The sequence below is a fragment of the Salvelinus alpinus genome, chromosome 2 (genome assembly GCF_045679555.1).
Source record: "Salvelinus alpinus chromosome 2, SLU_Salpinus.1, whole genome shotgun sequence".
NCBI lineage: Eukaryota > Metazoa > Chordata > Actinopteri > Salmoniformes > Salmonidae > Salvelinus > Salvelinus alpinus.
In genome coordinates, this window is record NC_092087.1 from 105,556,577 (window position 1) to 105,570,461 (window position 13,885).

The window sequence follows — 13,885 nt, forward strand, 5'->3', positions numbered from 1 at the left end:
GATCCATAAGGCTGGTACCCCATGTCATGAACCCAAGATCCATAAGGCTGGTACCCCATGTCATGAACCCAAGACCCATAAGGCTGGTACCCCATGTCATGAACCCAAGATCCATAAGGCTGGTACCCCATGTCATGAACCCAAGACCCATAAGGCTGGTACCCCATGTCACGAACCCAAGACCCATAAGGCTGGTACCCCATGTCACGAACCCAAGACCCATAAGGCTGGTACCTCCTGTCATGAAACCAAGACCCATAAGGCTGGTACCCCATGTCATGAACCCAAGATCCATAAGGCTGGTACCCCATGTCATGAACCCAAGACCCATAAGGCTGGTACCCCATGTCATGAACCCAAGATCCATAAGGCTGGTACCCCATGTCATGAACCCAAGATCCATAAGGCTGGTACCCCATGTCATGAACCCAAGATCCATAAGGCTGGTACCCCATGTCACGAACCCAAGATCCATAAGGCTGGTACCCCATGTCATGGACCCAAGATCCATAAGGCTGGTACCCCATGTCATGAACCCAAGATCCATAAGGCTGGTACCCCATGTCATGAACCCAAGATCCATAAGGCTGGTACCCCATGTCATGAACCCAAGATCCATAAGGCTGGTACCCCCTGTCATGAACCCAAGATCCATAAGGCTGGTACCCCATGTCATGAACCCAAGACCCATAAGGCTGGTACCCCATGTCATGAACCCAAGATCCATAAGGCTGGTACCCCATGTCATGAACCCAAGATCCATAAGGCTGGTACCCCATGTCATGAACCCAAGATCCATAAGGCTGGTACCCCATGTCATGAACCCAAGATCCATAAGGCTGGTACCCCATGTCATGAACCCAAGATCCATAAGGCTGGTACCCCATGTCATGAACCCAAGATCCATAAGGCTGGTACCCCATGTCATGAACCCAAGATCCATAAGGCTGGTACCCCATGTCATGAACCCAAGATCCATAAGGCTGGTACCCCATGTCATGAACCCAAGATCCATAAGGCTGGTACCCCATGTCATGAACCCAAGACCCATAAGGCTGGTACCCCATGTCATGAACCCAAGACCCATAAGGCTGGTACCCCATGTCATGGACCCAAGATCCATAAGGCTGGTACCCCATGTCATGAACCCAAGACCCATAAGGCTGGTACCCCATGTCATGAACCCAAGACCCATAAGGCTGGTACCCTATGTCATGAACCCAAGACCCATAAGGCTGGTACCCCATGTCATGAACCCAAGACCCATAAGGCTGGTACCCCATGTCATGAACCCAAGACCCATAAGGCTTGTACCCCATGTCATGAACCCAAGATCCATAAGGCTGGTACCCCATGTCATGAACCCAAGACCCATAAGGCTGGTACCCCATGTCATGAACCCAAGATCCATAAGGCTGGTACCCCATGTCATGAACCCAAGATCCATAAGGCTGGTACCCCATGTCATGAACCCAAGATCCATAAGGCTGGTACCCCATGTCATGGACCCAAGATCCATAAGGCTGGTACCCCATGTCATGGACCCAAGATCCATAAGGCTGGTACCCCATGTCATGAACCCAAGATCCATAAGGCTGGTACCCCATGTCATGAACCCAAGATCCATAAGGCTGGTACCTCCTGTCATGAACCCAAGATCCATAAGGCTGGTACCCCATGTCATGAACCCAAGATCCATAAGGCTGGTACCCCATGTCATGGACCCAAGATCCATAAGGCTGGTACCCCATGTCATGAACCCAAGATCCATAAGGCTGGTACCCCATGTCATGAACCCAAGACCCATAAGGCTGGTACCCCATGTCATGAACCCAAGATCCATAAGGCTGGTACCCCATGTCACGAACCCAAGATCCATAAGGCTGGTACCCCATGTCATGAACCCAAGATCCATAAGGCTGGTACCTCCTGTCATGAACCCAAGATCCATAAGGCTGGTACCCCATGTCATGAACCCAAGATCCATAAGGCTGGTACCCCATGTCATGAACCCAAGACCCATAAGGCTGGTACCCCATGTCATGAACCCAAGATCCATAAGGCTGGTACCCCATGTCATGAACCCAAGATCCATAAGGCTGGTACCCCATGTCATGAACCCAAGATCCATAAGGCTGGTACCCCATGTCACGAACCCAAGATCCATAAGGCTGGTACCCCATGTCACGGACCCAAGATCCATAAGGCTGGTACCCCATGTCATGAACCCAAGATCCATAAGGCTGGTACCCCATGTCATGAACCCAAGATCCATAAGGCTGGTACCCCATGTCATGAACCCAAGATCCATAAGGCTGGTACCCCCTGTCATGAACCCAAGATCCATAAGGCTGGTACCCCATGTCATGAACCCAAGACCCATAAGGCTGGTACCCCATGTCATGAACCCAAGATCCATAAGGCTGGTACCCCATGTCATGAACCCAAGATCCATAAGGCTGGTACCCCATGTCATGAACCCAAGATCCATAAGGCTGGTACCCCATGTCATGAACCCAAGATCCATAAGGCTGGTACCCCATGTCATGAACCCAAGATCCATAAGGCTGGTACCCCATGTCATGAACCCAAGATCCATAAGGCTGGTACCCCATGTCATGAACCCAAGATCCATAAGGCTGGTACCCCATGTCATGAACCCAAGATCCATAAGGCTGGTACCCCATGTCATGAACCCAAGATCCATAAGGCTGGTACCCCATGTCATGAACCCAAGACCCATAAGGCTGGTACCCCATGTCATGAACCCAAGACCCATAAGGCTGGTACCCCATGTCATGGACCCAAGATCCATAAGGCTGGTACCCCATGTCATGAACCCAAGACCCATAAGGCTGGTACCCCATGTCATGAACCCAAGACCCATAAGGCTGGTACCCCATGTCATGAACCCAAGACCCATAAGGCTGGTACCCCATGTCATGAACCCAAGACCCATAAGGCTGGTACCCCATGTCATGAACCCAAGACCCATAAGGCTGGTACCCCATGTCATGGACCCAAGACCCATAAGGCTGGTACCCCATGTCATGTACCCAAGATCCATAAGGCTGGTACCCCATGTCATGTACCCAAGACCCATAAGGCTGTACAAATTCTGTGATACATTTTGTGATTTTTTTTTCACGTTAATGTCATATAAAGCAAGAAAAAGTCACATGTGCTCAGTTTTAGGACAAATTTAAGCAGAATACATAATACAACAACAATTGGGCCATTTTCCACGGTAACAGTGCAGGGATTGGTCCAAATTACGAAGCCGCTTTTGAATGGACCCGTTTGTGCACTAAAAGTGCGGGGATTGGTCAAAATTGCGAGCTCTCGCATAATCTGCGCTGATTGGTTGATTTTGCATTGAATTATGCGATCTCGGAAACCTGGAGGGACTGATTAAATTGTCCAATTGTGGCATGATTCCACAATTTATATCCGTTTGCATCAGTTCCAATGGGCTACTTTTATTTTGAACCCAAACAGCCGATTCTACTATTGTTGCTCAGGCTAATGATGTTCACAACACACAATAAAGAGATAGGACGGAGACTGTGTGAGAGGTGAAAGCGAAGCAGGGAGGGATGGTGAATGATTCACAGAGAGAGCAGGGGCATATTCATTACGGAAACCGTTTAACGTTTAAGAACTAAATGGAAGCACACAGAGAGCGCAGGGGCATATTCATTACGGAAACCGTTTAACGTTTAAGAACTAAATGGAAGCACACAGATCAAAATGAGAGTTTCTATTGGGATAAATTCAGGTATGTCCCTCCACGTTTCGTTCGGTTTGCTTCCGTTTCAAGGCAAACTATTTCCAAAATAGTTATGTGAAACCACACTGTTATTCTAATAAATAGTTGTATTTAGTTTAGTAGAAGCTCATGTCTTAAGGATCCTAAATAATGCCATAGATTACATTAAAAATATATTAAACTAGACGGCAAGAAAAGTATGACGTAAGATGCAAACCTGGTATTCCAACTGATTATAAGCTGCAATATTATCTTCTGATTCAAAATGTTTTTCTTATGTTGTTCTTTCCTAAAAAGGTACTAAACAGACTCTGCCCTTGGAAGGGAGAGGGCTGATACTCGGTTCCAGGAACCGGATGACATGTACGTGACATATTGCATTGGTTCTCGGTCAGAACCAGATTTTTTTAAATTTGATCTGATCACTGTTTGTTTTATTGGAATATGAAGGTGAACTTTGCTCTATGTGAAATAGGTGAACTTTGCTCTGTGTGAAGGAGGTGAACTTCACGACCAGAGATTCTCTGCACTGTGTTTATAAATGCAGAAAGTACAAGAGCTGTATAACGTGTAAAGTGGATAAAAAGTTTGTAATGGGACCTGGGCTGTGTATTTACATCCAACGGCCACACAATGGCGGTATTGGGATCTGAAAAGAAACGTGTGTGGATGACCAGGTCGTAACACTACAATTAGGCCCAGCTGATTTAAAATAGAAACACAGTATGTCTTGATAAATTACACAAATCAATCTATATTGATTGTTCTCATGTATATTTGTGTGTGTTTGTGTCTTAAGTTTTGTCTTCTGAATGTTAATAAATACACAGACGACCTTGTTCTTTAGTGTGATGATTTTTATTGGTTTGTGGTGATTAAAGTTGAATCAAAGCAGCTGCAGGGATCATGTCAACAGACATTTAAGATTCTATTTTGGAATGACTGGACAGCAGAACCCCCAGAGGAACAGAATGAGAGTTCTACAGAACACCAGCTAGAGTTCTACATTCTAGGAGAATTCCAGCCACCAGCCAGTAGTGTGCAGGATCCAGACATGACATCATGCCATGGATTTAATACCTCCTGGTGTCTAACTTTAACAAGACTTATACCCCTAATGCATCCATAGTATTACTATCTTTCTTTCATCTGGTGGAAATGGGTTTCTGAGTCCTACTCAAACTGAGACCAGAATTAATTTATGATTGAACTGACTGAACTGAACATTCAATGTGAATGCAGTCTTATTATCATATTATATTAAGTAGCCTATTGAATCCCAGCCTGAATATTCAGTAGCCTATAGCAGGGTAAGGACTGAATATTCAGTAGCCTATTGAATCCCACCCTGAATATTCAGTAGCCTATAGCAGGGTCAGGACTAAATATTCAGGAGCCTATAGCAGGGTCAGGATAAGGACTGAATATTCAGTAGCTTATAGCAGGGTCAGGACTGAATATTCAGTAGCCTATAGCAGGGTTAGGATAAGGACTGAATATTCAGTAGCCTATTGTAGGGTAAGGACTGAATATTCAGTAGCCGATCGATAGATAGATAGATAGATAGTGAGGCTGTTGAACAAAAATGTTTCATGAGCTGAAATTAAAGATCCCAGAAATGTTCCATACGCACAAAAAGCCTGTTTCGCTAAAATGTTGTCCACAAATGTTCCCATCCCTGTTGGTGAGCATTTCATCCTTTGTCAAGATAGTCCATCCACCTGACAGGTGTGGCATACCAAGAAACTGATTAAACAGCATGATCATTACACAGGTGCACCTTGTACAATAAAAGGCCACTCTAAAATGTGCAGTTTTGTCACACAACACATATCGCAATGCCACAGTCAGCAATTGGCATGCTGACTGCAGGAATGCACACCAGAGCTATTTCCAGATAATTTAATGTTAATTTCTCTGCCATAAGCCGCCTCCAACGTTGTTTTAGAAAATTTGGCAGAACGTCCAACCGGCCTCACAACCGCAGACCACATGTAACCACACCAGCCCAGGATCATTAGCGGGGTGAGGAGTATTTCTGTCTGTAGTATTGCCCTTTTGTGTGTAGGGGGGGAGAGAGGGGGAGAGAGAGAGAGAGAGAGAGAGCAAGAGAGAGAGAGAGCAAGAGAGAGAGAGAGCAAGAGAGAGAGAGAGCAAGATAGAGAGAGAAGGGTACTCCAGGGTAGGGTGCTCCTGCATTCGGTCATGTTGTTGGAGAGGTGGCGGTGGTGTTGCTAGGGGAGTTGCTACGGGGCTCCAGCCTCAGTTTGATTGGTCGTTTTGGCATCAGCAGACCCTGGATGTCCATCTCCAACGGGATCTACAGAGAATAAAATAACAGAACTGAACCCTGGTTGTCCATCTCCAACAGGATCTACAGAGAATAACACAACATAACCCTGGTTGTCCATCTCCAACAGGATCTATAGAGAATAACAGAACAGAACCCTGGTTGTCCATCTCCAACGGGACCTATAGAGAATAACAGAACAGAACCCTGGTTGTCCATCTCCAACAGGATCTATAGAGAATAACAGAACAGAACCCTGGTTGTCCATCTCCAACAGGATCTACAGAGAATAACAGAACTGAACCCTGGTTGTTCATCTCCAACAGGATCTATAGAGAATAACAGAACAGAACCCTGGTTGTCCATCTCCAACGTGATCCAACTTGTAAGTCGCTCTGGATAAGAGCGTCTGCTAAATGACTTAAATGTAAATGTAAATCTATAGAGAATAACAGAACAGAACCCTGGTTGTCTATCTCCAACATGATCTACAGAGAATAACAGAAGAGAACCCTGGTTGTCCATCTCCAACATGATCTACAGAGAATAACAGAACAGAACAGAACCCTGGTAGTCCATCTCCAACTTGATCTACAGAGAATAACAGAACAGAACAGAACCCTGGTAGTCCATCTCCAACTTGATCTACAGAGAATAACAGAACAGAACTGAACACTGGTTGTCCATCTCCAACATGATCTACAGAAAATAACAGAACAGAACAGAACCCTGGTTGTCCATCTCCAACATGATCTATAGAGAATAACAGGCCATGTTAAAACAGGTGCTGACCATGTTAAAACAGACAGTGACCATGTTAAAAAAGGCACTGACCATGTTAAAACAGATGGTGACCATGTTAAAACAGGCAGTGACCATGTTAAAATAGGCAGTGACCATGTTTAAACAGGCAGTGACCATGTTAAAACAGGCAGTGACCATGTTAAAAAAGGCACTGACCATGTTAAAACAGGCGGTGCCCATGTTAAAACAGGCGGTGACCATGTTAAAACAGGTGGTGATCATGTTAAAACAGGTGGTGACCATTTTAAAACAGGTGGTGACCATGTTAAAACAGGCAGTGACCATGATAAAACAGGCGGTGACCATGTTAAAACAGGCAGTGACCATGTTAAAACAGGCGGTGACCATGTTAAAACAGGTGGTGACCATGTTAAAACAGGTGGTGACCATGTTAAAACAGGCAGTGACCATGTTAAAACAGGTGGTGACCATGTTAAAACAGGCAGTGACCATGTTAAAACAGGTGGTGACCATGTTAAAACAGGTGGTGACCATGTAAAACAGGTGATGACCATGTTAAAACAGGTGGTGACCATGTAAAACAGGTGATGACCATGTTAAAACAGGCAGTGACCATGTTAAAACAGGTGGTGACCATGTTAAAACAGGCAGTGACCATGTTAAAACAGGCAGTGACCATGTTAAAACAGGTGGTGACCATGTTAAAACAGGCAGTGACCATGTTAAAACAGGTGGTGACCATGTTAAAACAGGTGGTGACCATGTAAAACAGGTGATGACCATGTTAAAACAGGCAGTGACCATGTTAAAACAGGTGGTGACCATGTTAAAACAGGCAGTGACCATGTTAAAACAGGTGGTGACCATGTTAAAACAGACGGTGACCATGTTAAAACAGGCAGTGACCATGTTAAAACAGGTGGTGACCATGTAAAACAGGTGATGACCATGTTAAAACAGGCAGTGACCATGTTAAAACAGGTGGTGACCATGTTAAAACAGGCAGTGACCATGTTAAAACAGATGGTGACCATGTTAAAACAGGTGGTGACCATGTTAAAGCAGGTGCTGACCATGTTAAAACAGGTACTGACCATGTTAAAACAGGTAGTGACCATGTTAAAACAGGTACTGACCATGTTAAAACAGGCAGTGACCATGTTAAAACAGGTACTGACCATGTTAAAACAGGTGGCGGCAAGTGCAGCCTCTATCTATGAATGATAGTGATGTTTGATGATGTCATATTCTGTCTGCTCAGGTGAGCGTCTCACCTCGGTCTCGTCGCAGACGGAAAAAGTGAAACTCTGGAGGATCTCGACCATGGCCAGTTTGATCATGAGCAGGGCGAAGCGCATCCCGATACAGTTCCTGGGCCCCGCCCCAAACGGCATGTACGTGTACGGATCAATAGACTCCTTGTTCTCCTTACTGAACCTGGACAGGGAGAGGGCAGACACATTGCACATTTTATTGTAGTTCATTTGTGGTTATGTTATGGTTGTGTTATGGTAGTACTGTGGTTGTTTTAAGGTTGTGTTATGGTTGGATTGTGGTTACGGTGCGGTCAGTACCTCTCTGGTTTGAACTCCTCAGGGTCGGACCAGATCTCTGGGTCACGGTGGAGGGTCCACGTGGGAACCATGACAACGCAGTCTTTGGGGATGACGATGCCGTTGATCTCCACCGTCTTCTTGGCGACCCTCTCCAGTCGCGGGGCAATGGGGTACAGTCTCAGAGACTCGTTCAACACACAGTCCAAATAATCCATCTGCATCAGAGCTTCGTACTGGATTGGAGCCTGCACCGTGGTTACACACACATCAGTACCTCACCACATCTGGCACCGTGGTTACACACACATCTGTACCTCATCACATCTGGCACCGTGGTTACATACACATCAGTACCTCACCACATCTGGCACCATGGATACATACACATCAGTACCTCACCACATCTGGCACCGGGGTTACATACACATCAGTACCTCACCACATCTGGCACCGTGGTTACATACACATCAGTACCTCACCACATCTGGCACCGTGGTTACATACACATCAGTACCTCACCACATCTGGCACCGTGGTTACATACACATCAGTACCTCACCACATCTGGCACCGGGGTTACAAACAAATCAGTACCTCACCACATCTGGCACCGTGGTTACACACACATCAGTACCTCACCAGATCTGGCACCGTGGTTATACACACATCAGTACCTCACCACATCTGGCACCGTGGTTACATACACATCAGTACCTCACCACATCTGGCACCGTGGTACATACACATCAGTAACTCACCACATCTGGCACCGGGGTTACATACAAATCAGTACCTCACCACATCTGACACCGGGGTTACATACAAATCAGTACCTCACCACATCTGGCACCGGGGTTACATACAAATCAGTACCTCACCACATCTGGCACCGTGGTTACACACACATCAGTACCTCACCACATCTGGCACCGTGGTTACACACATCAGTACCTCACCACATCTGGCACCGGGGTTACACACAAATCAGTACCTCACCACATCTGGCACCGTGGTTATACACACATCAGTACCTCACCACATCTGACACCCACACAGTATCTGTCTCCTCCTGCAGTTTGGTCATGGTGTGGGGGTTACCTTGTTGGGGAACACAGTATCTATCTCCTCCTGTAGTTTGGTCATGGTGTGGGGGTTACCTTGTTGGGGAACACAGTATCTATCTCCTCCTGTAGTTTGGTCATGGTGTGGGGGTTACCTTGTTGGGGAACACAGTATCTATCTCCTCCTGCAGGTTGGTCATGGTGTGGGGGTTACCTTGTTGGGGAACACAGTATCTATCTCCTCCTGCAGTTTGGTCATGGTGTGGGGGTTACCTTGTTAGGGAACACAGTATCTATCTCCTCCTGAAGTTTGGTCATGGTGTGGGGGTTACCTTGTTGGGGAACACAGTATCTATCTCCTCCTGCAGTTTGGTCATGGTGTGGGGGTTACCTTGTTAGGGAACACAGTATCTATCTCCTCTGGCAGTTTGGTCATGGTGTGGGGGTTACCTTGTTAGGGAACACCGTATCTATCTCCTCCTGCAGTTTGGTCATGGTGTGGGGGTTACCTTGTTAGGGAACACAGTATCTATCTCCTCCTGCAGTTTGGTCATGGTGTGGGGGTTACCTTGTTGGGGAACACAGTATCTATCTCCTCCTGCAGGTTGGTCATGGTGTGGGGGTTACCTTGTTGGGGAACACAGTATCTATCTCCTCTGGCAGTTTGGTCATGGTGTGGGGGTTACCTTGTTGGGGAACACAGTATCTATCTCCTCCTGCAGTTTGGTCATGGTGTGGGGGTTACCTTGTTGGGGAACACAGTATCTATCTCCTCCTGCAGTTTGGTCATGGTGTGGGGGTTACCTTGTTGGGGAACACAGTATCTATCTCCTCCTGTAGTTTGGTCATGGTGTGGGGGTTACCTTGTTAGGGAACACAGTATCTATCTCCTCCTGCAGTTTGGTCATGGTGTGGGGGTTACCTTGTTAGGGAAGACAGTATCTACCTCTTCCTGCAGTTTGGTCATGGTGTTGGGGTTACCTTGTTGGGGAACACAGTATCTATCTCCTCCTGCAGGTTGGTCATGGTGTGGGGGTTACCTTGTTGGGGAACACAGTATCTATCTCCTCCTGCAGTTTGGTCATGGTGTGGGGGTTACCTTGTTGGGGAACACAGTATCTAGCTCCTCCTGCAGTTTGGTCATGGTGTGGGGGTTACCTTGTTGGGGAACACCGTATCTATCTTCTCCTGCAGTTTGGTCATGGTGTGGGGATTACCTTGTTGGGTAACACAGTATCTGTCTCCTCCTGCAGTTTGGTCATGGTGTGGGGGTTACCTTGTTGGGGAACACAGTATCTATCTCCTCCTGTAGTTTGGTCATGGTGTGGGGGTTACCTTGTTGGGGAACACAGTATCTATCTCCTCCTGCAGTTTGGTCATGGTGTGGGGGTTACCTTGTTGGGGAACACAGTATCTATCTCCTCCTGCAGTTTGGTCATGGTGTAGGGGTTACCTTGTTGGGGAACACAGTATCTATCTCCTCCTGCAGTTTGGTCATGGTGTGGGGGTTACCTTGTTGGGGAACACAGTATCTATCTCCTCCTGCAGTTTGGTCATGGTGTGGGGGTTACCTTGTTGGGGAACACAGTATCTGTCTCCTCCTGCAGTTTGGTCATGGTGTGGGGGTTACCTTGTTGGGGAACACAGTATCTATCTCCTCCTGCAGTTTGGTCATGGTGTGGGGATTACCTTGTTGGGGAAGACAGTATCTACCTCTTCCTGCAGTTTGGTCATGGTGTGGGGATTACCTTGTTCAGGAACACAGTATCTATCTCCTCCTGCAGTTTGGTCATGGTGTGGGGGTTACCTTGTTGGGGAACACCGTATCTATCTCCTCCTGCAGTTTGGTCATGGTGTGGGGGTTACCTTGTTGGGGAACACAGTATCTATCTCCTCCTGCAGTTTGGTCATGGTGTGGGGGTTACCTTGTTGGGGAACACAGTATCTATCTCCTCCTGCAGTTTGGTCATGGTGTGGGGATTACCTTGTTGGGTAACACAGTATCTGTCTCCTCCTGCAGTTTGGTCATGGTGTGGGGGTTACCTTGTTGGGGAACACAGTATCTATGTCCTCTGGCAGTTTGGTCATGGTGTGGGGGTTACCTTGTTGGGGAACACAGTATCTATCTCCTCCTGTAGTTTGGTCATGGTGTGGGGGTTACCTTGTTGGGGAACACAGTATCTATCTCCTCCTGCAGTTTGGTCATGGTGTGGGGGTTACCTTGTTGGGGAACACAGTATCTATCTCCTCCTGCAGTTTGGTCATGGTGTGGGGGTTACCTTGTTAGGGAACACAGTATCTATCTCCTCCTGCAGTTTGGTCATGGTGTGGGGGTTACCTTGTTAGGGAACACAGTATCTATGTCCTCCTGCAGTTTGGTCATGGTGTGGGGGTTACCTTGTTGGGGAACACAGTATCTATCTCCTCCTGCAGTTTGGTCATGACATGGGGGTTGGTTGCCAGGTTATAGGCCAGGAAACTCATAGTACTGCTGCTGGTCTCGTAGCCGGCGAAGATGAAGATCATGGCCTGAGACAAGATCTCATGATCAGTCAGTCCTGTGGAGGGAGAGAGAGAAAGAGAGAGAGAGAGAGTTTCCAGGTGTGTGTAGCAGTAGTTTAAAGGTGTGTGTTTAAAACAGGTTTGTGTTTGTAACAGGTGTGTGTTGGTAACTGTAGTTTACAGGTGTGTGTTTGTAACAGTAGTTTACAGGTGTGTGTTTGTAACAATAGTTTCCAGGTGTTTGTTCTGCAGGTACCTTTAGTCTGTTCCTCTCCTGTCTTTGTGTCGCTGCCTTTCTGAGAGTCGATCATCAGTTGTAAGAAATCCACCCGATTCTGGAAGCAGAAAGACATGAGGTCAAATCCGTCCAATCACAACCAACACAAACAGATTCTAATGGATCTGGTCCAATCACAACCAACTCCAACATATTCTACTGGATCTCGTCCAATCACAACCAACACAAACAGATTCTTATATGAATGTAGATATTTAGGTCCCAATAGTAGTGTTTTTATCAAATTCCATCATGATATTGATATGGACATTTCATTTTGGTGCCCATCACTAGTTACATAGGTTTCCTAAACATAATAAATAAATACAGAATATTACAATACAAATACAAACGTACAGAATTAAATATCAACATAACAATCAAATATGAATATAAAACATGTTTACAGTTGAGTTCCCAGTTTCACGTCCAGATTTGATCTTAGCCAGCGAGGCGTAAAAGAAGTCTGTCACCGCAGTCGGGAAGAAAGAAAACTTAATCTTCTCCATGATAGGACCAGTGAAGGGAAACAAAGCTGGAGAAGGAGAGGAGAGGAACGTTTTACAGAAAGTTTTAGTTAAGTTTAATAATTTACCATTTAAAAAAAACAAGCACACATACAACTTGATAAAGCCATACATGCACATTAGTAAAATCATGGAGGATAACACACGATAAAGTCTGGGACTTATTTCCATTGTTAAATCATGGAGGATAACACACAATAAAGTCTGGGTGTCACGTTCCTGACCTATTTCTGTTAGTTTGTTGTATGTGTTAGTTGGTCAGGACGTGAGTTTGGGTGGGCATTCTATGTTGTCTGTTTCTATGTTGGTTTAAGGGTTGCCTGGTATGGCTCTCAATTAGAGGCAGGTGTTTGGCGTTCATCTAATTGAGAGTCATATTTAGGTAGGTTGTTTCACAGTGTTCGTTGTGGGTGGTTGTCTCCTGTGTCAGTGTTTGTCGCACCATACGGGACTGTTCGGTTTGTGTTGTACATCGTCATTTTATGTGTAGGCTATTTTCCCTGTTCGTGCGTTCTCGTGTTTATGTAAGTTCGTCGTTCAGGTCTGTCTTCTCCGTTTGTTGTTTTGTTAGTTTATAGTGAAGTTCGTGTTTTCGTCTTGTCTTTAATAAATATTATGTGTTCACAACCCGCTGCGCCTTGGTTCCCTCAATACTCCTCCTCTTCGTATGAAGAGAGAGAGGAACGCCGTTACACTGGGACTTATTTCCATTGTTAAATCATGGAGGATAACACACGATAAAGTCTGGGACTTATTTCCATTGTTAAATCATGGAGGATAACACACAATAAAATCTGGGACTTATTTCCATTGTTAAATCATGGAGGATAACACACAGTAAATTCTGGGACTTATTTCCATTGATAAATCATGGAGGATAACACACAAAGTCTGGGACTTATTTCCATTGTGGTCCTCTTGAGACAAGATGGCTAGACAAGATGGAACACAGTTAAGCACAGTATGGCAGTGAAATAATAATACAAAAACAGAGAAGAAGAACATCTATCTCATGATTCCAGTTACATCATAGAGGTTATTAATATGGGCAGAGAAGACATCAAACAGACAGTGGGGCAAAAAAGTATTTAGTCAGCCACCAATTGTGCAAGTTCTCCCACTTAAAAAGATGAGAGAG

General features: G+C 45.8%; 1 protein-coding gene across 1 annotated transcript in view; it reads right to left on the reverse strand.

The window, feature by feature from the left end:
- Positions 1-4,608: 4,608 nt before the first annotated feature.
- LOC139547701 (cytochrome P450 3A27) overlaps positions 4,609-13,885 on the reverse strand; it is a 38,797-nt gene continuing 29,520 nt past the window's right edge. The window contains exons 8-13 of the mRNA XM_071356702.1: positions 12,628-12,755; positions 12,200-12,278; positions 11,839-11,999; positions 8,399-8,625; positions 8,099-8,261; positions 4,609-6,089 (exon numbers count right to left, since the gene is read on the reverse strand). Coding sequence (XP_071212803.1) covers positions 5,973-6,089; positions 8,099-8,261; positions 8,399-8,625; positions 11,839-11,999; positions 12,200-12,278; positions 12,628-12,755 — 875 coding nt within the window. The 3' untranslated portion in view covers positions 4,609-5,972. The remainder of the gene's footprint in view (positions 6,090-8,098; positions 8,262-8,398; positions 8,626-11,838; positions 12,000-12,199; positions 12,279-12,627; positions 12,756-13,885) is intronic.